This window comes from Diplotaxodon limnothrissa, linkage group LG7 (genome assembly GCF_057381915.1).
Source record: "Diplotaxodon limnothrissa isolate DT_005_m linkage group LG7, D_limnothrissa_male_GT1.1, whole genome shotgun sequence".
Lineage (NCBI taxonomy): Eukaryota > Metazoa > Chordata > Actinopteri > Cichliformes > Cichlidae > Diplotaxodon > Diplotaxodon limnothrissa.
Genome location: NC_140602.1, coordinates 22991773 through 23014428, shown reverse-complemented (window position 1 = coordinate 23014428; position 22656 = coordinate 22991773). Strand labels below are relative to the sequence as shown.

The 22656-nt window shown below is 41.6% G+C and overlaps 3 protein-coding genes across 3 annotated transcripts; 2 read left to right on the top strand and 1 right to left on the bottom strand.

The window, feature by feature from the left end:
- Positions 1 to 52: 52 nt before the first annotated feature.
- On the bottom strand, positions 53 to 4098 carry LOC146628281 (uncharacterized). The gene is made up of 7 exons (XM_085357711.1): positions 3888 to 4098; positions 3681 to 3805; positions 3541 to 3607; positions 1696 to 1852; positions 985 to 1127; positions 629 to 739; positions 53 to 364 (listed from the first exon to the last, which is right to left on the bottom strand). Exons 1-7 carry the CDS (start codon positions 4038 to 4040, stop codon positions 185 to 187), a joined length of 936 nt encoding a protein of 311 aa, XP_085213837.1. The 5' UTR covers positions 4041 to 4098; the 3' UTR covers positions 53 to 184.
- A 258-nt stretch (positions 4099 to 4356) lies between these two features.
- LOC146628280 (patatin-like phospholipase domain-containing protein 2) lies at positions 4357 to 16644 on the top strand. Its single transcript, XM_085357710.1, has 9 exons — positions 4357 to 4543; positions 7594 to 7826; positions 14218 to 14283; positions 14615 to 14824; positions 14891 to 14951; positions 15118 to 15300; positions 15430 to 15571; positions 15952 to 16059; positions 16359 to 16644. Exons 1-9 carry the CDS (start codon positions 4357 to 4359, stop codon positions 16642 to 16644), a joined length of 1476 nt encoding a protein of 491 aa, XP_085213836.1.
- Positions 16645 to 18210: 1566 nt separating this feature from the next.
- LOC146628279 (patatin-like phospholipase domain-containing protein 2) lies at positions 18211 to 22504 on the top strand. Its single transcript, XM_085357709.1, has 9 exons — positions 18211 to 18501; positions 19060 to 19292; positions 19380 to 19445; positions 20140 to 20349; positions 20434 to 20494; positions 20583 to 20753; positions 21511 to 21652; positions 21784 to 21882; positions 22098 to 22504. Exons 1-9 carry the CDS (start codon positions 18297 to 18299, stop codon positions 22354 to 22356), a joined length of 1446 nt encoding a protein of 481 aa, XP_085213835.1. The 5' UTR covers positions 18211 to 18296; the 3' UTR covers positions 22357 to 22504.
- The last annotated feature ends 152 nt before the right edge of the window (positions 22505 to 22656 follow it).

Here is a 22656-nt window from a genome sequence, read left to right as displayed (position 1 = left end):
TTCATCACAAACCTCAAGTTCAACTCATCTTATAAACACAGTCATAAGTTAACATTCAGTTTTATAATTACTGTAGAATCTGAAGTGACATAATCATACTTCTGACAATAACTCACTGAACATGATTTAAAAAAACAAACAAAAAAACTTTCTTAATCAAATGGTCAGAATGGTGGGTTCAAATTCAGCTTCTTCCATATGATTCATTGAATCGCTCAGTGAGATAGGCGCCTGCTGTAACTGGCGGATATTTGTTGGAGCCATCACAGCAGGTGATCAGAGCCTCGTCATCCGGCTGGACAAAGTAAGCCAGAGACTGCCGTGTGCTGGAGTCTCCGACAGGAGGCAGCAAAACCCTGTGGAGCTAAGAAACAACAAGCAACACTAAACTATAATCCTAATGCCATGGCCATATGCAAAAACTTTTTTGGGAAGCATTTTAACTCTGTTGGCTTCAAAAAAGATCATGGGTCACAAAAACATATCTAAAGTTAAAGTAGGTGAGACCTTTCTTATTTCCTATAAATGACCCAATCTGACATATGTAGTCGCATTTACTTTTCTAGTTACAATGCATTTCCATAACCTTGTCATAAAACCTTGGGGCGGAAATATCCCCTTCACTCACCACAGAGACGAACTGATCGCTCGTCCAGCGCTGCATCAGGTCAGCGATATTGATGAGGATGGCTCCGGGGATACAGGGAACAGGGATGAATTCACCTGAGCGTGTACGCACCTGACGGTCAAAAAGTGTCAGGAGGATAACAGGATTATTTGATACTTTGCTTGACTTTAACACATAATGTGTTACTAACTAAGCAAAACACATGACTTACAATTGAAGAAACAGTGATGACAGCTGTTTAAAGTGGCACACCACAGGAATTCCAGCTTAAGTGAGTTTGTAAATTAATCAGACCCTTTTTCAGTATGTTACCAAGCAACTTATGTGCTTGTGTGTCCCAGTGGTACAGGCCTTACCTGCAGACCTTCTGAGCTCTGGAACAGCAGAGTAATGCTGCCATAGTCTGAATGCTCTCCACATCGCAGCTGGCCCTCCTTTGCTTTCTCACAATTCACTGGTGGGTAGTAGAGAGATCGCATCGTAGTGCCATTTTTGTCAGCTAGAGGAGACACAGCAGTGTTGTCAATGCAGTGTATCTCTTGTTTGTTTGTACCAATTTATGGACCAATCCTCCAAAACCGTAATCTGGTCTGCCTTGAGGTTACACTTTACAAAAAAGAAAAAAAATTCTTTCCCAGGATTAATTTTTGTTAGATTTTCAGTCATTTCCCTCGTTTGTTACTCGCATTTACATGTGTCTTGTATTTATATTCATTTTTCTTTTATTTTGTGCTGTATTTTTGTTATTTTTTAATTTAGGAGAAGAGCTATATAAAGTACTAAATGAATATAATATATAGTACATAAATTAAGCTAACATGTCTTGGTTGAACATTTTGCCCTTATTAGTATTCTCCCTAATTTTGTAGAATTAGATACTGCCAGTTTTTGTGTGTGTGTGTGTGTGTGTGTGTGTGTGTGTGTGTGTGTGTGTGTGAATAAAACCTTCTCACAAGGTCCATATGATCTGGGATCAGTGACCGCCCCTCATGACATGTAGCTTGAACACTTAGTAAAACTGATCATATGCCACTGTACACTGGGTACAGTGTATGGGGTAAACATACTTCCTATTAAACGGTGTGCACGCAAGAAGACTTCTGGGTCGAGTCCCAGACTGTGGGCCATCACCCTCAGCAACCGAAGACTCAGCTCTTTGCAGTGCAGAAAAAAGGATGTCTGGAACTCCTGAAAACTTTTCAAACTGCCTGATGATGGCCATTTCTACAACAGAAAACAACAGAACCACATCAGAGTCTGACTAATGATAATACTGATATTGATATCTTAAAGTACCCATAGTATGCTCATTGACCTACTTATAGTTTCAGTGTTATAATAAGATGGGTTTATGCTTTAATGTTCAATACATCAAAATTTTTGGTATCCTGTTATCCTGGACTTTACTGTACCAGCTCGTGTTGTTTTGTTATAATGTGTATTTAATGTAGAGAATGAGTCTGTAACCTTGCTGGTACTATTAAAAGTGCATAGCAGCTGAAAACGGATTCCAATTCTGATGGCTTGTTTGTATTACTCTCAACGGGGTGTGTTTGTGTCACTATTTTAATGTTTGTTTTGCTGTCAAATAACAAAGAATGAAATATGTAAAAAGAACAAGTTTATCTGGAATTTTGTGATATTAAGATGCAGGACATGTCAGTGACTTGATGTGGATTTTGGCTTTTAACTTCAAAATCCAAGAAACAAGGACACTCTGGAGTCCAGAGAAAAACCACCCATGTTTCAGCACCTTGTACGACCACCTGTGGTAGTAATATTTAAAGTACTGCCTTCTGTGCCACTCTTTCAGATTGTGTTACTGTTCACACTCTTCATTATAATGTTGCTCCAGTTCATCGAGGTGTGTAGTTGTTTTGCTTATGCACAGTTCTGTTAATGTCCCACCACATAATTTCAAACAGGTTGAAGTCTGTACTTTGACCGTGCCGTTGCAACACTCTCATTCTCTTCTTTTTCATTCATTCAGTTGTAGATTACCTGGGATCTTTGTCCTTTTGCATGACCCTATAGCTGTTGGACAGATGGCCTCACATTAGACTCTAAAATACTTTGGCATGCAGGGGAGTTCATGGCCAACCAGTGACTAAGGGCCCAGATCCTGTAGCTGCAAAACAAGCCCAATTTATCACCTGCCCACCAGTGTGCTTGAGAGTTAGGATGAGGTATATGTGCTAATATGCTGTTTTTGGTCCCTGATAAACAAGGTGCTGTGCACTGTAGCCAAACATCTCCACTTTGCTCACATTCGTCCAAAGAAGAGATTGAGGAGTCTTGGACAGAAGAGTCTTTGTGCTGGCAACCCTTATGAACAAGAAGCCATATTTGTTCAGTCTTTTCCTAACTGGAACTTCATGAACTTTAACATTTAACTTCCAACTGAGGCCTATGGAGATGTAACTTTATTTCACTAAGAACTGCATGCTCTGACCTTGGAGTGAACTTGTAGGATGTCCATTCCAGGGATGACTGTGTAATTGTGTTAAGATTAAGGAAATGCCTCTGGAGAAAGTCTCCCCCAGGTCAGCAAACTGCCAAAACCTCTGCTCATATAGAGTTGGTTACACTTGCTGATTATCAGCTAATTATGTACATTTGATGCAATCAAGTGTATTCAATAAGCAGCACCCCTGCTGCTACTTTCCTCTTAATAGGGGTGTACATAGTTTTTCAGTACTGCAGTTCAACATTTATTTTCCTGATTCCTCTCCAAACTTAACAGAGCTTTCTCTAAAGTAACAGATACTGAGTAACTTGTACTTTAACCCCCTGACTAATAACCTTGTGGCACCATGCAGTTGTTGTGTCTGAGCCCAAACTCTTAAGGTTAATCATAAAATAAATAAACTGATGAAAACAAACGATCAAGGCTTTTGCCTCCGAGTTATTACTATATCAGGATGAAGGGAGGCAGTGTTGAAAGACTCCTTCAGGTCCCCAGGTCGACGTGGATTCAACCTATAAAGAAATTATCCGAATTTAAACTCTCTTCCGCAGATACACATTAAAGTATAAAACGTATGCATCCTACCTCTCCGTCTCCAATGACACCCAACCGTGGTTAGGGTTGTTCACGAAACTTTTCCTGCTGAAGGGTTGCTTCAGTTCATCTGGCTGCAGGAAGAATTTCTTGGATATCTCCATGACACAGTCCACCTGTCCAAACACACCAGAAGAAAAAGACGGATTCCAGTGTAAGTTCCTCGATAATAATTTTATTCTATCTAACTGGCCTCACCTCCTCCTGAGTAATCCCCGTGTTCCTCAGAAATGCAAAACCAACATCTCTAAATGCTGATTTCAACTCTGTGCTTAAACTCTGCCACTGCTCGTCAGCGACATCCTTCTCGCTCAGCCTGTAGGCGCCGAAATCCACAACTGGGATGTTCATTGTAAAAAAAAAAAGCTAAAGTTTCTTCAGTAAAAACAGCGTCGGGTTAAAAGACAGTCTGAGCTGAACACGAACAGTAAAAATAAATCGCAAATGTCCACCACTAGTATCTAGGCTTTCGGTCACATGACATTGTCTAGCCAATAGGAAAAATTCTCTTAATAATGCCAAATTGTGCAATAGCGGACTATCTTCTCACCTTTGGATATCCTCAGGTGTGTTGTTGTAAATGTGGCAGCGGGCAATAACTGAGCTAAAAAAAAAAAAGAATTAGCTTCTGCCGTACATTTTCCTTCTCAGAACATTAATATCTCAAATGTTTGATTTGAAGAAAGAGTGGAGCATCTCCTTTGCAGGATGCGGGTTCATGGGGATTTACTATGTTGGTGCCACCAGTTGTATCCTTGAACGGTTCCCTCGGTTCATACAAGACGCCTCTAAAATCTATGGAGCCTCTGCAGGGGCTTTGACGGCTGCTGTTCTTACTTTGGGAATACCACTAGGTGAGATTTTAGCTTCTTCTATACCTTCACGACCTCCATTTATCTTCTATGTAGACAAAACATAGTATCTACTTTGATTATCTAATAGGCAGATATAACAATAGTGAAGAAAGAGGCAATGCCGCTATCAGCATAATATATATATATATAGTCTTTGCAAAACTGCAGTTAAGTCATAAATTACTTTTTTTTTATGATAAAATGTATTGCTGTTCCGATGGTGGAAAACTGAGCACAAACAAACATTTATGGGAAATTACAAAGTATTGCTAGAGCTAAATCAATTGTCTGAATCATAAAAAACAACCTTTGCTGTTTAGTTATAAAAACTAACTAAAAGATTTGTGTCCTATGTAAAAGAGCCACTGTGATGGAAAAACTGAGATATGCAGTGTACTTGTATGTGTCTGATATTATTAAAAAAGAGAAGAATTTATATGCAGATGTTGGCCCTTGAACAAAAATGACTCTGGCACCCCTAAGTTATTGTTTTAATTCTCACGTTTTTCCTCTCTCCCATCTTTGATTGTCTGCACTTTTTTTTTTTTTGTCCCGTTTGGATCTTTAGCCATCAGAATTGTTGTCTTAAGGCCAAGAAAGATGCCAAGCGGATTTATTTTACCAAGTGGATCATCATGGCCTTGCCATATTGGTCCATTTGATTGACCTTTATTATAATTATGAATTTATTTTATTTTCAGTTGCTACAAACGGGACAGACATGACTGGGGGATAGGACAGGGAGAAAGAATGAAAGAAAGAGAGGGAGAGAAAGAAAACCAAAGGGGAGAAGAGACGGTGAGAAGGGGGGGAAGAAAGAAAAAACAAAACAAAAAAACCCCAAAACACCTGGGTCACCTGTATGGAGAAAAAAAACAGAAGAGAAAGCAAACAACAAAGAGCAACATAATAAAAAAAAACAGCAGATTTAAATGATTGGATAGAATCAGATGCGCGGATAGCAATAGGAAGGTTATTCCATAAATCTGGGGCAGCCAAGGCAATTGCACGGTCACCTCTAGACTTCAGACAAGATCTTGGCTTCACCAGGAGTAACTGAGTAGATGATCTCAGTGCTCGAGCGGGAATGTACGAACTAAGGAGCTCGATAAGGTAGCTCGGGGCTGCCTTGTTGACAATTTTAAAAATAAGCAGCAGTAGTTTAAATTGGATGCGGTATTTAATGGGTAGCCAGTGCAGGTCAGCTAGAACAGGGGTAATAGAGGTATACCTCCCAGTTCCGGTCAGAAGGCGTGCTGCCGCATTTTGAACAGCTTACAGTCTATGAAGAAGAGCAGAATGATCAAATCAAATTTAAAAGAGCTATCCAGCAACACGCCCAAATTGCTAACAGTGTCAGAGAGGGAGCTGGCAAGGGAACCAAAGGCATCACGAAATTGTCTGTGAAGGATATTGCTATCAAATACCATGATTTCAGTTTTCTTATCATTTAAGATAAGAGTTACCTAAGAGCCACTCTTTGACCTCACACATGCACTCTTGAAAGCAGTGCAGAGACCGAGCAGGAGCATCAGCAAGTTCAAAGTAGATCTGTCAGCATAACAATGATAAGCGATATTGTATTTCTCAAAGATTGCGCCTATAGGGAGCATATACAGTGAGAATAGAATAGGACCCAGCACAGATCCTTGAGGCACGGCACAGTAGACAGGTGTAGGGGAGGAAGAGCAGGTGCCCGGGTTGACCGAGAAGGACCTATTGAAGAGGTATGATTTAAACCAATCAAGGGCAACACCTCTAATGCCTACAGTATGCTCAAGCCTCGCTAACAAGATGCTGTGATCCACCATGTCAGAAGCCGAGGATAAATCCAATAGAACTACCGCAGAGCGTCCAGTATCAGCAATTAGAAGAAGATCATTTAGGACTCTAAGCAAAGCTGTTTCAGTGCTGTGACGTGGTTTAAAGGCAGGCTGGAATTTATCAATAATATCATTCGCATCCAAATACGACTGGAGTTGTGAAAGAACTATCCTCTCGAGAATTTTAGACAGGAACAGGAGCTTAGAGATCGGTCTGTAATTCGCATAATCATTATGATCAAGGTTTCTTTTTTTTAAGACTGCGGCTGGACTACAGCATGTTTAAGAGCTGACGGGACACAGCCAGAGAGTAAAGAAGAATTCATTAAAGATAAAATACTGGATCCAATTACGTCGAAGCAGTCCTTGACTATGTGAGATGGGAGGATATCATATATAGGATTAGTATTCTTCAGTTGCTCAACTAATCACTTGAGAGCAAGGAGTGACACGGGCTCAAACTGATGGAAGGTTGATGAACAACCAGGAGTAGAAACAGGGCTCGACACTAAAGGAAGCGAGGACTTAAGAGAAGAAACTTTATCTAAGAAGTGAATTAAAAATTGTTCACAAAGAGCCGGAGAGCACACCAGCGGCATATCAGGACGGGGATTGACCACAGAATTACAAATTTTAAATAGCGTTCAAATGTTGTGACCATGAGCCAGGATAATTTTTGATAAGAAAGCCACTTTAGCCATTTTAGCAGCAGTTTGAAATTTCGAGCGGCTGGCACGTAGGATTTCATAGGATACCTGGCGTTTATCTTTTTTCCACCTCCTCTCATCACGGCGGCAGACGTTTAACCAGTATTGGGAAAAGGTTCTAGGGTGCTTCAATTTACTAGGTGCAACAGCGTCAAGGATAGAGGAGCATATGGATACCCGTCACCCAGGTTCCAATATGGATCTGGGCGATGTGAGTAAGAGAATCTGAGATTTAAAAGTGTTTGTCTGTCGTAGGTTATTAGTGCACAACCATCTGCTGAGCATAAAACCAAAAAAATAAGGAGTACTATGCCAAGGTCCAGTAAAAGGGGTAGGGAAGGTAAAAAGCAGAGGCACAGATGTGGACGAGGACAGCTTGCCATACACATCGGCGCCATCTTTGAAAAAGAAGTCCTGAGAGATTAATTAAACAAAAAACACTTTTTTTTCCTTTTTTTTTCTTTTTACAACAAATAACCATTCCAGTGCATGTGATATTGAGTTACTTTTCTTTATGCAGAGAAGTGCTGTGCCGACTTGATGTCAATAGCCAAAGAGGCTAGGAAGCACAAACTGGGACCCTTGCATCCATCTTTCAAACTGCTTCAGAGAGTGCAGGACACTCTGCTGAAGCATCTACCAGAAGATGCCCTTGTTCGAGCCTCTGGGAAGCTCAGCGTGTCCCTGACCAGAGTGTCTGATGTGAAGAACGTACTAGTGTCAGAGTTTGACAGCAGAGAAGAGCTCATTCAGGTATATTTTACAGCTTGGAGCCATTTTCATCCAGCAAAACTCTTCAAGGTTCAAGATTCAGAATTCCCAACTTTATAAGTATACAAAAAAAAAAGGATCAGATATGACTATTGACCTGAAAAATTTGCATTTCCTGCGAAAATGCAGTGTGGATGCCTTAACGCTGAAGATGTAATTTGAAAAAAGCTGAAAAAATTTAAAGTCGAAAAAAATGCTGCCCTGAGTAGGATTCGAACCTGGCCATACTGGTCTAAGGGCAGCGACTCACCTCACTGCGCCAAACTCATTCTCACAAAGAAGAGGTGGAGAGACTGACAATTCTGGTGAAATTAGCAGAAGCTGCTTAGAATTGTGCTGATAAGAGGTGAAAAGGCTAAAAAAAATTTCAGAAGAGGTGAATAAGCAGAATTTGGGCAGAAAAGAGGTGAATCAGAAGAATTTCTGCTGAAAAGAGGTAAAGAAGCAAAAAGATGAGCTGAAAAGAGATGAATCAGCAGAATTTCTGCGCAAAAGAGTTTTTTCTGAAAACAGCTGAGATTTGTGCTGATAAGAGGTGAAAAGGCTGAAAACTTTGCAGAAAAGAGATGAATCAGCAGAATTTCTGCTCAAAAGACTTCAATCAGCAGAATTTCTGCTGAAAAGAGTTCAATCAGCAGAATTTCTGCTGAAAAGAGCTTTTCGCTGAAAACAGCTGAAAAACCTAGTATTTGTGCTGAAAAGTGGTGAAAAAACTTAAAATTCTAATGAAAAGGGGTGAAAAAGCTGAAATTTGTGTCGAAGAGAGTTTAAAAAAAGTTTAACTGTTAACTGAAAGAAATGTTGCCATAAGCGGGATTTGAACCCCGGTCTCCCAGTCTGAGAACGGATGCTCAACTCACTGAGCTACAACTCAATAGCATCCACACAATTATACAGCTATCACTGTTTTCCTCATTGCTAAAATGGATTTAAAGGCACAGTGTGTAAAATCTCAACACTAGATGTCAGTAGATAGCAGTCACTCGAACTCTGTTTTATTACTCCTTTCCTGAATTTCTGTTTTCTATTTACACTGCAGGAAGCTATAAAACTTTGTTACAGAAGTCAGGTCAGGTTGCTGCTGTTAGCTGCTGTTAATGAAACTTTCTTTAAAGTGGATCTAACATACACTGAACAAAAATATAAACGCAACACTTTTGTTTTTGCTCCCATTCCCCATGGGATGGACGTAGAGACCTAAAATTCATTCCAGATACACAATATAACCATCCCTCCCAAACAGTGGTCACAAATCAGTCCAAATGTGTGGTAGTGGGCACATCTGCTATATTGAGATAATCCATCCCACCTCACAGGTGTGCCACATCAGGATGCTGATCTGACATCATGAGTAGTGCACAGGTGTACCTCAGACTGCCCACAACAAAAGGCCACCCTGGAATGTGCAGTTTTGTCTCACAGCAAAATGCCACAGATGCCACAAGCAATGAGGGAGCGTGCAATTGGCATGCTGACAGCAGGAATGTCAACCAGATCTGTCGCCCGTGCATTGAATGTTCATTTCTCAACCATAAGCCGTCTCCACAGGCGTTTCAGAGAATATGGCAGCACATCCAACCGGCCTCACAACCGCAGACCTCGTGTAACCACACCAGCCCAGGACCTCCACATCCAGCAGGTTCACCTCCAAGATCGTCTGAGACCAGCCACCCAGACAGCTGCTGGAACAATTGGTTTGCACAACCAAACAATTTCTGCACAAACTGTCAGAAACCGTCTCAGGGACGCTCAACTGCATGCCCGTCGTCCTCATCGGGGTCTTGACCTGACTCCAGCTCGTCGCCGTAACAGACTTGTGTGGGCAAATGCTCACATTCGATGGCGTCTGGCACGTTGGAGAGGTGTGCGCTTCACGGATGAATCATGGTTCACATTGTTCAGGGCAGATGGCAGCTGAGAATGTCCCAGTTCTTGCATGGCCAGCATACTCACCGGACATGTCACCCATTGAGCATGTTCGGGATGTGCTTGACCGGCGTATACGACAGCGTGTACCAGTTCCCACGAATATCCAACAACCTCGCACAGCCATTGAAGTGGAGTGGACCAACATTCCACAGGCCACAATTGACAATCTGATAGACTCCATGCGACGATGTGTTGCACTGCATGAGGCAAATGGTGGTCACACCAGATACTGACCGGTTCTGGGTCCCCAGACCCCCAATAGCGCAAAAAACTGCACATTCCAGGGTGGCCTTTTGTTGTGGGCAGTCTGAGGTACACCTGTGCACTACTCATGATGTCAGATCAGCATCCTGATGTGGCACACCTGTGAGGTGGGATGGATTATCTCAATATAGCAGATGTGCCCACTACCACACATTTGGACTGATTTGTGACCACTGTTTGGGAGGGATGGTTATATTGTGTATCTGGAATGAATTTTAGGTCTCTACGTCCATGCCATGGGGAATGGGAGCAGTAACAAAGGTGTTGCGTTTATATTTTTGTTGAGTGTAGTTGGACTTGAACAATGAATAAACTCTCATATGATGTGAGAACGTAATCAAACTGTTTATTAGACGGAAAGTGTGATTTTTAGGATACTCAAACCTCACGTTAGTTGGCATAATGTCAGCTTACAACCAGCTATTGTTGTTGTTTGGCCAACTCATTGTCAGCTGTGCACAGACAGGAGGGTCACATATTTAATCTTCTGACAATAAGTAACTGCAACTAGGAATAAACAAGCATGTTTAAACATGTTTTCATGTGATAGAAACTTGACTTCGGTTCAGGAGATGAGGCCTGAGGTGAGAAGAAAGAGGCTGAGGTAGAAATGAGGGAGGAGAGAGCAGTGGAGGAGGAGAAAGACATGATGGCAATATACATACTCATAAGGTATATATGTGCTTGATCTCTAGCTGCATCTATTAGGTGGATCAGTGACGTCTGTCTCAGCCACTGTATTCAAGATGGGAGAGCAACATGGCTCTTATTTATTTTTAAAGGATTTTCAGAATCAGAATCAGAATCAGAATCAGAAAGGGTTTTATTGCCAAATGTTGAGCAGGTTTACAACATTAGGAAATTGCTGCGGTGCTTCAGTGCAAACATGCTGTCATAAATTGCGCTTAAATAGACATGAAAAAATAAAAGTAAGAATAAGAATTAAAAGTGCTACGTAGAAAGATATATGCATGAGATATACATGAGATATATACATGAGAATAAGAATTAAAAGTGCTACGTAGAAAGATATATACATGAGTGCAGGTGGTGATCAGTGCCAAAACATGGAATCATGCAGTGAACACAGCGTAGGGTCATGAGCTAGTGGTGGGAACAGTCATACGGTTATTGTTCATGTGACCAACAGCAGAGGGGAAGAAACTGTTCTTGTGGCGAGAGGTTCTGGTGCGAATGGACCGGAGCCTCCTGCCTGAGGGTAGCAGGTCAAACAGACTGTGTCCAGGGTGAGAAGGGTCAGCTGAGATCCGAGCTGCACGCCGCGGTGTCCTGGAGGTGTACAGGTCCTGCAGAGATGGGAGTCTGCAGCCAATCACCTTCTCAGCAGAGCGCACAACACGCTGCAGTCTCTGTTTGTCCCTGATAGTGGCTCCAGCGTACCACACGGTGATGGAGGAGGTGAGGATGGACTCGATGATTGCGGTGTAGAATTGCATCATCGTCCGTGTTGGCAGGTTGAATTTCTTCAGCTGCCTCAGGAAGTACATCCTCTGCTGGGCTTTCTTGATGACGGAGGTGATGGTGGGCTCCCACTTCAGGTCCTGAGTGATGGTGGTACCCAGGAAGCGGAATGAGTCCACAGAGGTGATGGGGGTGTCAGTCAGGATGATGGGGGGGAGTGGGGCTGTGTGCTTCCTGAAGTCCACAATAATCTCCACTGTCTTCTGGGCATTCAGCACCAGGTTGTTGTGGCTGCACCAAGACACCAGACGTTCAACCTCCCTCCTGTAGGCAGACTCATCCCCGTCCGAGATGAGTCCAATAATGGTGGTGTCATCTGCAAACTTGATTAGCTTGACAGACTGGTGGGTGGAGGTGCAGCAGTTGGTGTACAGGGAGAAGAGCAGAGGAGAAAGAACACAGCCCTGAGGGGAGCCGGTGCTGATGGTCCGGGAGTCAGAGACATTCTTTCCCAGCCTCACATGCTGCTTCCTGTCCGTCAGGAAGTCAGTGATCCACCGGCAGATGGGATCAGGCACATTCATCTGGGAAAGCTTGCCTCGGAGATGGTCTGGAAGGATGGTGTTGAAGGCAGAGCTGAAGTCCACAAACAGGATCCTGGCGTAGGTTCCTGTGTAGGGCCATGTTGATGGCGTCATCTACAGACCTGTTGGCTCTGTATGCAAACTGCAGGGGGTCCAGGAGGGGGGCCGTGAGGGTCTTGAGATGGGAGAGAACTAGGCGCTCAAATGACTTCATGACCACAGATGTCAGAGCCACGGGTCTGTAGTCATTTAGTCCAGTGATCCTAGGTTTCTTGGGGACAGGGATTATGGTAGAGGACTTGAAGCAGGCAGGCACATGACATGCCTGCAGTGAGGAGTTGAAGATGCCAGAAAACACTGGGGCCAGCTCGTTTGCACAGTGTCTGAGGGTGGCAGGAGACACACCGTCTGGGCCGGGAGCTTTCCGAGCATTCAGACTCCTAAACTGCTTCCTCACATCTGCTTCATGAATATGAAGAGTTGTGGTGGGAGGAGGTGGTGTGAAATCCTCTTTTGTGTGGGGTGAGGAGGGGGGTGTTGTAGGTGAACAGTTTGAAGGTGGTGATGGCTCTATGGAGGGGGGAGAGGTGGGGGAATGAGTGTCCAAAGTGTCTCTATTGTTGGGGCCGTTGGAGGTGTGAAGGCTGCTTGATGGCTCGTCAAAATGGCAGTAGAAGTCGTTGAGGGTGTTGGCCAAGAGCAAGTCATCAGTGGAGTGGGGGGTTTTAGGCTTGTAGTTTGTGATATTCCTAAAACCTTTCCACACAGAGGCCGAGTCATTCTCTGAGATCTGCTGCTGCATCTTCTCAGAGTGCTGATGTTTTGCAACGTCCACTTCTTTAGTGAACCTGTACTTGGCCTCTCTGTAGCAGTCCCTGTCTCCGCTTCTGAACGCCTTTCTCTTTTCCAGCCACAGCTTTTTGAGTTTAGGAGTAAACCAGGGTTTGTCATTGTTATAACTCACCCTGGTGCGTGATGGCACAATGCTGTCCTCACAGAAGTGGATATAGGAGGTGACAGTGTCCGTAAACTTATCCAAGCTGTTAGAAGCAGCCTTCATTGTGTCCCAGTCTGTAGACTCCAAACACGTGCGAAGCTCCTCCACAGCCTCGTTGCTCCACAGTTTTTTTGTCCTCACGACAGGTTTGGAGAGCTTCAGCCTCTGTCTGTACGCGGGGATTAGGTGGATCATGACGTGGTCAGAAATCCGAGTGAAGCGCGGGGCACCGCGCGATAGGCCCCGCTGATCATGCTGTAACAGTGGTCTAATGTCCTCTCCTCTCTGGTCGGGCATTTAATATACTGCTTATATTTCGGAAGCTCATGGCTCAGATTGGCTTTGTTAAAGTCCCCAAGAGCAATGATGAGAGAGTCCGGGTATGTCCGCTCCATGTGGAGTATCTGCTCCGCGAGTGCGCACTGAGCTGCCTGCGCATCCGCGTCTGGCGGGATGTAAACAGCGGCCAGGATGAATGAAGCAAACTCCCGCGGAGAATAAAACGGTTTGCAGTGAATAAAAAGGTATTCCAGAGAGGAAGAGCAGTGCTGAGCAATCACTGTTACATCTGTGCACCAGCCACTATTAATGTAGAAGCAGACACCTCCACCTTTGGTCTTACCAGAGAGAGAGGCCTGCCGGTCCGCGCGCAGCAGATGAAAGCCCTCCAGCTTGAGCGCGCAGTCCGGGATGTCCTCACTGAGCCACGACTCCGTAAAACATAAGACACAGGAGGAGGCAAAGTCTCTGTTCATGCTTCTCATCAGGGCCAGTTCGTCTATCTTATTCCCGAGTGAGCGTACGTTGGAAAGGAAGATCCCAGGAAGAGCAGTTCGCAGTCCGCGTCTCCTCAAACGCACGAGTGCGCCGGCTCGCTTCCCTCTCTTTCGGCGTCTCTTTAAAGGATAAATTCAAGTTCAAGAACGCATCAATTTGCTGGAAGATGTATTTACACAATAATTAATTTCTGTTTATGAGTACATTTTCTTCTGTTAAATAACTTAAACAAAGTACCTACTGTACCGTTAAAGGCTGACCAGAAAGACAAGAGACAAGACAGGACAAGTAGAAGAGAATTTTTGAGAAACTAGGTAGAGGAATAATTCTGTTGTCCTCTCTGGCATGGATGAGTTTGTGTTTCTACATCCAATGTGACATAATATCTGACCTTTCCTAGGCCCTCATATGCAGCTGCTTCGTCCCGTTTTACTGTGGTGTCATTCCACCCAGATACCGTGGAGTGGTAAGTATATTAGAAAGGTTGAAATGACAACCCAGTTGACATTACAGCACATAAACAGAGTTACACTTAGTTGTGTAACAGTATTCTGGTTTCTATCTGTGCAGCTGGCAGCATATGGAGACATCTCAAAACTCTGCTTGTGTCTTATCCTGATTTGTGAAACCAAGTTGAATTAAAGTTCTGGATGACAGATATGCTAAAAGTGATTGAGCCTTCATCAGAAACTGTGTACAGTTTTTTCAGTGTTAAATAATCTGAATATCTGGTTCTATGTGGTTGTGACATGGACCAAGATTATACCTAATGACAAACAGCTTACTTTTCCATTCAGCACTATGTGGACGGTGCCATCACTGACAACCTGCCCGGTTGTCAACTGAAACAGACAATCACGTTCTCGCCATATGCTGGCAAGAGTGATATCTGCCCCCGGGCAAGCACACTAAACCTCCCTGAGGTACGCTTCAACAATGTCAGCATCCAGGTCAACTCAGAGAACCTCTACAGAGTGACCAGCACCTTCTTCCCTCCAGAGCCTGAGGTGTGTTACAGATTTGTGTAGATTTCTATTATTTTCATCAGTTTTCATCAGTTTGAATTTTTACAGGCAATGGCTGAAATTTGCAACAATGGCTACAGGGATGCTTTTCGTTTCCTACAAGAAAACAGTAAGGACGTTGATAATGGCGGCTAAATATTCATGAGAATAAACTGGCTCCAAAAGATTCAACTCAAAATAAAACAAAAGATACAAAATAGACCATTCCATATAAGCGTTTGTCAGATTTGTTTTTCTTTACTCCTTATCACATTGGACTTCTTTGCTTATCACAGATCTGATCAGCAGTGAGTGTCCCATAAGAAATCTGGCGATCGATTCATTTAAAAATGTCTGCTGTGAAGTGGTGAAGGAGTCCAGCGTGAAGGCACAGCAGGATGGATTGAACACACTTCGGGAAGATCACTGGTGGTTGGATCCACACCTCGTAGAAAATCTCCCGATTGAAATTCAAAGGGGTAAGGACAGTTCGCCTGTGATGAGATCAGCAGGGAAAATACAGCAGACAAATAATATACCATTGAGCCAGTGCAATCATTTTTTTAATGCAGTCAAAGTAAATATGTTTTTTATTGTATTTGTGTCAGTGCTATGCGTGGCCTGCAGAGAGACACGTACTGCTGATGGTCTGTTCTCCTACATGACTGGGTACCTGCCAAAGAAAGTGACTTCTTACATACAGATCCCCTATTTTCTGCCTGTTGAGTTGGTCAGCTCTCTATCCCAGAGGTACTTACTTACTATTCTTTATGTTGGATCCACAACATTCAAATGAATTATGCTTACACTGAGCCCTTTTCTTCCCTGTGATCTTAAAATCAAAAACTGTTCTTTTGTTGTTGATGCCAAAAATGTATTTTTCATTCTCAACTACTAAACTAGGCAAACATTATTTAGTTTTTACTGTCAGTTATTTTTGGCAGAAGTAAAAATTTAAAAGGGATTTTCATTCTGGACCAATATTTCAGTCTAACCTTTAATGTAGGATTTTATACAGATTATTTCCCCTTTAGTGATAATGCCGATTTTACTTCAAAGTGCCAAGTGCTTTGACCTTTCACAGCCATTATGGATTAATGTGTTTCTCTCTCTTTGATTGCTTCTTTCAGATTAGTTTACTGGATTCCAGATCTACAGAGGGACATGAGCTGGCTCTATAGCATGGTTGGAGACATATACAAACAAGCATTGAAGGACAACAAGGAGGAGAGTGATAGGTAGGCAGTGAAAGGAAGATATGCTGTGCATTCTTCCACTCTTGATAAAAGGATGTAATGTGATTTCACTGGTGCAGACATGATATCATATGTCAAAGTACAAATGTGATAAATGTAGTCCTTAGTTTTATAGATGTCCTGAACCAAAGATTTGGATAACATGATTAAAATCTAGATAAGATAATTGTTGAAAAATCTATCGTTAGATTTATTTCTTGGAACAATGGCCATGAGATGTTCTGACAGTGGATTCAGAAGATTTTCCACACACATATTAATTTCAATGTTTGTTTTTCCAGTGAACCACCTCTGCGCAGATCTAAAAGCCTGCCGTTAGGCCTGAACCTGTGCAGTGAAGGAGAAGGAGATATAAACAATTCCTCAGTGACCCCAGAAGCCACTTCTGCCTCTAGCCGTACCTTTACGTGCAACACACACAGTACATTGGCTCACATGCTTCTGATACCACCCACTGGCAGCGGCACGTCTGGGTTTAATGAAACCACCCTAAAACCAAGTGCAGGTAGAGGCTGGGGTTTGGGCAGAGTTACGGGATGGCTGGGAAATTCAACCAAACAAACTTGAAATCTCAAGGAAAAAAAAAACCCATAACAAGCAAAAACAACTGTGATTGTGTGTAGCCCAGTCTGAGAAACTGCAAGACATATTATCTTTATGCCAGCAGCTGGCAACATCAGCTAAACAAAGAAAACAAATAAATAAACAAATAATGAATTACAATAATCTTTTTTGCCACTGTAATAGGATATAATGAAAAAGAAAATCATTTATCTGTGTCATCATGCCTCAATGCCCTGTTTACAAGCTTAGATAAATCATCTCTTTCTTGCCTACAAACTATGCAAAATGGCATGGCCGGATTACCATGTTCTAGTAAGCAAGCTCACATTGCTCATTTTTTAAATTTAAAAGTATTGTATTTACGCTAAATAGAGAGGCTGTAGTCTATTTACCCCATCTTCTCCTTAAACACACTGCTATTGGCTCAGTCAGTTGTTCCTCACACATCACTGAACACTAAAGAGTGGACAGAGCCTTTCAGACACTGGCACTAAGGGCTTGAGATGGTCTCCTACTACAACTATACATACCTGACTCTGTGGACTCCTTTAAAATGCATTTGCAAACTTGTCTTTCATATGTATATATTCCTGCTATTTTCTATTGTGATTCTTCCAAGTTTTTATTTTGTTTATTCCGTAAACTTGTATGGCTCTTTGTGACTACATAGCTGTATAAGTGTTTTATCAATAAACTCCTAATATTTTACTTACGTATGAGTATTTAATGTTTACTTGGCTTTCATTTGGATCCATTCTTCTCACACACAGCCATAATGCTCAAATTGGAGCTTTTGAGCATTAACAAACAAATGAACAGTTTGATGTAAGGTCCAAGTGTCAAGTAAATAAATAGAAAGGTGTGTGTGTGTGTGTGTGTGTGTGTGTGTGTGTGTGTGTGTGTGTGTGTGTGTGTGTGTGTGTGTGTGTGTGTGTGAGAGCTGGGGTGTATTACTGGAGCTGTAAAAGTAAATATGTATCTCATGGTATTTTTGATTTTGATGTTGTTGTTTTTTAAAATATCTATTATAGCTCTTGTAACCACATAAATATTTTTCAGATATAAACAATACAAATAAGCCAAATATTTGATTTGAACAAAGTCACACATTTATGTTCAATATTGGGGCAAATAAATAGAATCACTTTATTTATTTTTTATTTATTTATTTTATTTATTTATTTTTTATTGTTTATTTATTTCACCTAATACAATGCTCATTGGCTAATATGATATAACACACACGTGTTTCTTGGATTTTTTTGTATCTCATAAATTATAGCCCTTCACAAACACCTACTAACCAGTCAGAATGGTCATGGCGTTTTCCCACTTGTGCCTCCCATATTTTTGTACACAGTGCGGAGTTGTGTAACTAATGAAAACTGAATCACATGTCATACAGCGGGCCAAATTACAGTTAGTGAGCAACTCCAGCTTGTTTTCTATTTTGAAATGTTTGAGCCTAGTAAGTTGTGCAATACCACACCATAGCCAGCTAAAACACTCCCCGTTTACATCTGACTGTAGTGCAGATAACGCAGGTCAAGTCAAACCTGGGAGGTTCCTAAATGCACCAGCTGAACTCTGAGACACGACTGACAAAATGACAATATTATAGATATCGTTCTGAGTTTTAATTAATCTTACAGTCAATGGAGAAACCAGGTAAGATGTTTAACTGGGTCGAGGAGTGGAACATCTCTTTTGCAGGCTGTGGATTCAGGAGCATTTACTACGTGGGAGCTTTGAGCTGTATCCTGGAGCGGGCTCCACAGCTGGTTCATGGTGCTTCTAAAATTTGTGGATCTTCCTCTGGGTGTCTCGTGGCTGCAGCTCTCACTGTTGGCATTCCCATTGGTGAGTCACATTTAATGTACACTGCAGATTACAGTTTGTCCAGCTCTTCAACAGTTTGTTTCTTAAAGAGAAATTAAAGAGGAATTCATAAATAAAATGTAACTCTTGGTATCATTCTCATACACAAAATTGACCAATAAAAATATGCAAGTTTATTTTATTTCTACATGCCTTGTTGAATATATGAAAACATTTTGTGTGACATAATTCATGTTTATTGCAATGCGTTGTATTTTTGTATGAAATTTTTGTCTTTTTTTCATTTGCACTTGAAGTACCCGTCCATTCATGAAGTTCAGGCATATCTCAAAACAAATGGTGTTGTATCTGACACTAGGCAGTGTATTTCATAAGTTCCTGACACACAAACAGCTGATACAACAGTGAGAGCAAATTCCATAGGTCGCACAGAATTCAAGGTCAAGTGAGCGGACTGTAGAGGAAAACAACTGCTGTGCAATAAAAAACAGACATGTGGATAATGCAATGATACATCATAATGTCACTGGTTCTCTACATTAGCCTGAACATTTGGTTCTGCTCCATTTTCTCCCTCAGAACAGTTGTGTGCTGATATTTTAACCACAGCGAAGGAGGCAAGAAAACACACCTTTGGAGTTTTCCACCCGACCTTCAGCCTGCTCCGGACAGTCAGGGACTCCCTGCTGGAAAAGTTTCCAGAAGATGCCCACCTCCGGGCTTCTGGAAGGCTCTGCGTGTCTCTCACCCGAATAGCTGATGGGAAAAATGTTTTGGTGTCCGAGTTTGCCAGCAGAGAGGAGCTCATTCAGGTTGATCAGATTGGTGACTTTACAGAAAAATTGTTGGGATCTTTTAGGCTTCTCTGTTCTAGTGATCTAACCTCTTTACCTTTGCAGGTTCTCATGTGCAGCTGTTTTTTCCCTGTTTACTGTGGTTTCATTCCACCTTCATACCATGGCATGGTCAGTAGAGCTTAACTTTTTTTTGTATGCTTTCTTTGCTTTTACTGGTCTTATTATTGAAATAAATGAGTAGAGATTTCTGTGCCATAGACCATAGAGAATGGGAAAGAAAAACCGCTTCAAAGCTACAGGAGCATTTTATTGCCAGATTTCAGAGGCAGGTAAATTTGGGAATCATAGAAGTGGAACGGGATATCATTCATATATCATATCAAATCCTTTCTCATCACGCCCTGTTGCAGTTGAGCGAAGACAACCATCTCAGCAGTCTCAGCAAGTTTCATAACATAACCTTACTAATCGGTCGGTGATGTTATGGTGGGCATGGCCATCTAATACAGTCTATGGCTTTCTTGGCTAAAAGACGCAATATCTGGAGGCTTTGTTACAGCCAAAGCTTTTAATTTTTTTCTCTGCTCACACGTTAATTTTAAACTCATTCAAGGTTTACATAAGGTAAGTGGCATAGAGCACACAGGTAAAGAGGCAAGCACACTTTAAATTATGATTGAGCATACAAACAGAGCACACAGCATACGTATGATCTTTATTTGAGAGTAGTAATCCACCTTTACTTTATAAATGCTATGGCTGCTTGGTATATGAGGACAGTTCGTGACATGTTTTTGTCACACTAGATCTACTTCGTCATCTCAGCTTGCCATCAATTTTGATCATTTTTCTTTCTTCTAAGCGCTACGTGGATGGAGCACTGAGCAACATGATGCCGTTGTCCGAGCAGAGAAACACCATCACCATGGCGCCATTCTCAGGAGAGAGTGACATTTGCCCCAGAGAAGGGTCATACAATTTCTTTGAAGTCCACTACGGAAACGTCAGCATTCAGGCCAACACAGGGAATGTATATCGAGTCTGTACATCCTTCCTCCCCCCCAGACTTGAGGTGGGTTCATGTTCAGAGCTCACGACTTTAAAGCAGTAGAGTGTACAGTAATGTTTAACTGTTTGTTTGTTTTTTGTGAGGCAGAAGCTGGCTGAGATATGCCACAACGGCTACATGGATGCTCTTTGTTTCCTGAGAGAGAAAGGTGAGATTTTTCCACCTTCATTTTCTTTAGCATTTCTGGTTTACACCATAAAGTTATATTAAAACATGTTATCAACCAACTGTCTCAGATCTGCTTACAGCACAAAATATTCACAGCAGTGCAGTGGTAGGAGCCAAATCTCCTTGCTGTGAGCAGACGAAGGAAGTGGGTCGTGCAGAAGAGAGGATGATGAAGTGTCACAAGGAAAACCATCTGGACCACAGAGTCATTGAGAACCTCCCAGTGGCTATCAAGAAAGGTAAGGAGGTCAAATGAGACGAGCTGATCATCAGATATACAGAAGTTTTTGTAAGACTTTATTTTAATTGAAAAAAAATGTCCTTGTAAGAGCGCTGGTTCAAATGGTAAAGAGGACACAGAAATGGAACAGGAAGAGTGTAATGATTTGGTATGAACATAAAACAATCATCTTTATGTTCGCCTTTCATGGCCATTGGTCCTGGATAAACCCCAGTGGAGGTGGTTGCATTGACTCACAAAACATCAGTTGTGGTGTACAAACCTAAACAAGGGGTCCTGAAAGCCTTTTCAAAGATTAACTTCTGACAGTTAATGACATTTAGTTAAATCGATTATATGTTAATGCTAACAAATTGAAAAAGTATTACATTAGGAGGGCATTACTTGCATCCACCATCTTGATACTGCTGTATTCTTCAAGGTAAGAAGATAGAGGAATCTAATGTAGCTCATATTTAAATAATCATAAAATATTTCTTTACAATATCCTCTCTGCTTTCAGTAAAATGGTAGGCTGTAACAGTCTTTCTGATCTATTCGGTGGATTTATATAGACTGCCAGGTCCACTGAGCAGCAGAATATGATGTAATCTTAAGATTTTAAACTGATGATTTAAATTTCCCATTTTATGTAAAATGTATTAAATTGAGGTTTAAATGAATGAACAGTGTCATTTATACCACACACTAGGTCTCTCACAGGTAGCATGACACATAATTTTATGTAATTTCCACCCTTTGTGTGTCTGTGTTAGTGCTATGTGAGGCATGCAGGGATAGTCATGACAGTAGCAGCTGGAGGCCGCATTACAGGGACTTCCTCACAATGAATTTGTTTACCCATCTACTTACCTTCCTCATCTTACCTGTTGAGCTGACCATCTTTTTTACCAAAAGGTAAAGTGTGAACTGTTTGATCTGAGAGTTCCCTAATATCCTATTCTCTACTGGGCTTTGGAATGAACTTGGGTTAACAACAGCAATTAGTACTTCAATTTCTTTCTTTTTTCTGTGTTTTACTGTGACAGCATGGTGTCATTCAGCTGTACAGCACTTTGCAGATTGTTACTGTGGTCTGCAGATTTCTACAAGCAGAAATGGAGTATTAGCAATGATAGCATCAACAGGTATGTGTACATAAAAATTCACAATTTTACCTCTTTAAAAAAAAAACTGATTTAACCTTAGGATTATTAAATCTCATTTTTGGCTTTCTTTACATATGCCGTGTCTTTGTCACTCCAACAAACTGTATCTGTTGCTAATATTATAAGGAGGTAACATTAATGAAAAGCTCATCCTTTGTGTGATTTTTAGTTTTTTTCCTCTTCATATTCTTCAGCGCATCTCAAGAGAATAACTGCATCTGCAGGTCATCTGGTTCAGACAGCAGGAATCAGAGAGGACGAGACATAAATACACAAACTCTGAAATCAAAGATGACCTCAAATTCTAAAATGAATCTCTGCTGGGACACCAATGGCAACATGGACCTTATGCCCCCAGTCTCAACTAGAACTGCATCTGGCCAGGTGATGTTAAACACACCAGGGAAGGGACGTGTAATCAACCATAAAGAAAGTGGAAAAAAGATTGATTAAAGGAAACCAACAAAGGAAAACAAACAAACAAAAAAACTTCAGCATTTGCTGAACTTGTTGACATCTTATCAACACCATGAGTCTAATTGTAATGTACAACAGGAAAATAAAAGGAAGCCTTTTTCTTCGCAAAGATTGAACAATAGCTACCATGTGATATTGAAACAAAGGTAAAACAAAAGTATAGAAAAAGCATCATCAGTAAATTTTAATGGACAAATGAGTCATTCCGTGTGACCGATATAATCATAAACATAACATAATTCTACAATTCCTAAAGCAAAATAAAAATAAAATAAA

Excerpts from the sequence above, each read along its gene's own strand:
- LOC146628279 (XM_085357709.1), top strand. The coding sequence starts at position 18,297 with ATGGAGAAACCAGGTAAGATGTTTAACTGGGTCGAGGAGTGGAACATC. Across the intron at positions 18,502-19,059 it reads CACTGTTGGCATTCCCATTG|AACAGTTGTGTGCTGATATT; the intron begins GTGAGTCACATT and ends TTTCTCCCTCAG. Across the intron at positions 21,883-22,097 it reads AGCAATGATAGCATCAACAG|CGCATCTCAAGAGAATAACT; the intron begins GTATGTGTACAT and ends CATATTCTTCAG.
- LOC146628281 (XM_085357711.1), bottom strand. The coding sequence starts at position 4,040 with ATGAACATCCCAGTTGTGGATTTCGGCGCCTACAGGCTGAGCGAGAAG. Across the intron at positions 1,853-3,540 it reads CCTCCCTTCATCCTGATATA|AAATGGCCATCATCAGGCAG; the intron begins GTAATAACTCGG and ends TTTCTGTTGTAG. Across the intron at positions 740-984 it reads AGAGCTCAGAAGGTCTGCAG|GTGCGTACACGCTCAGGTGA; the intron begins GTAAGGCCTGTA and ends TTTGACCGTCAG.
- LOC146628280 (XM_085357710.1), top strand. The coding sequence starts at position 4,357 with ATGTTTGATTTGAAGAAAGAGTGGAGCATCTCCTTTGCAGGATGCGGG. Across the intron at positions 14,825-14,890 it reads TCTTCCCTCCAGAGCCTGAG|GCAATGGCTGAAATTTGCAA; the intron begins GTGTGTTACAGA and ends GAATTTTTACAG. Across the intron at positions 15,301-15,429 it reads CCCGATTGAAATTCAAAGGG|TGCTATGCGTGGCCTGCAGA; the intron begins GTAAGGACAGTT and ends TATTTGTGTCAG.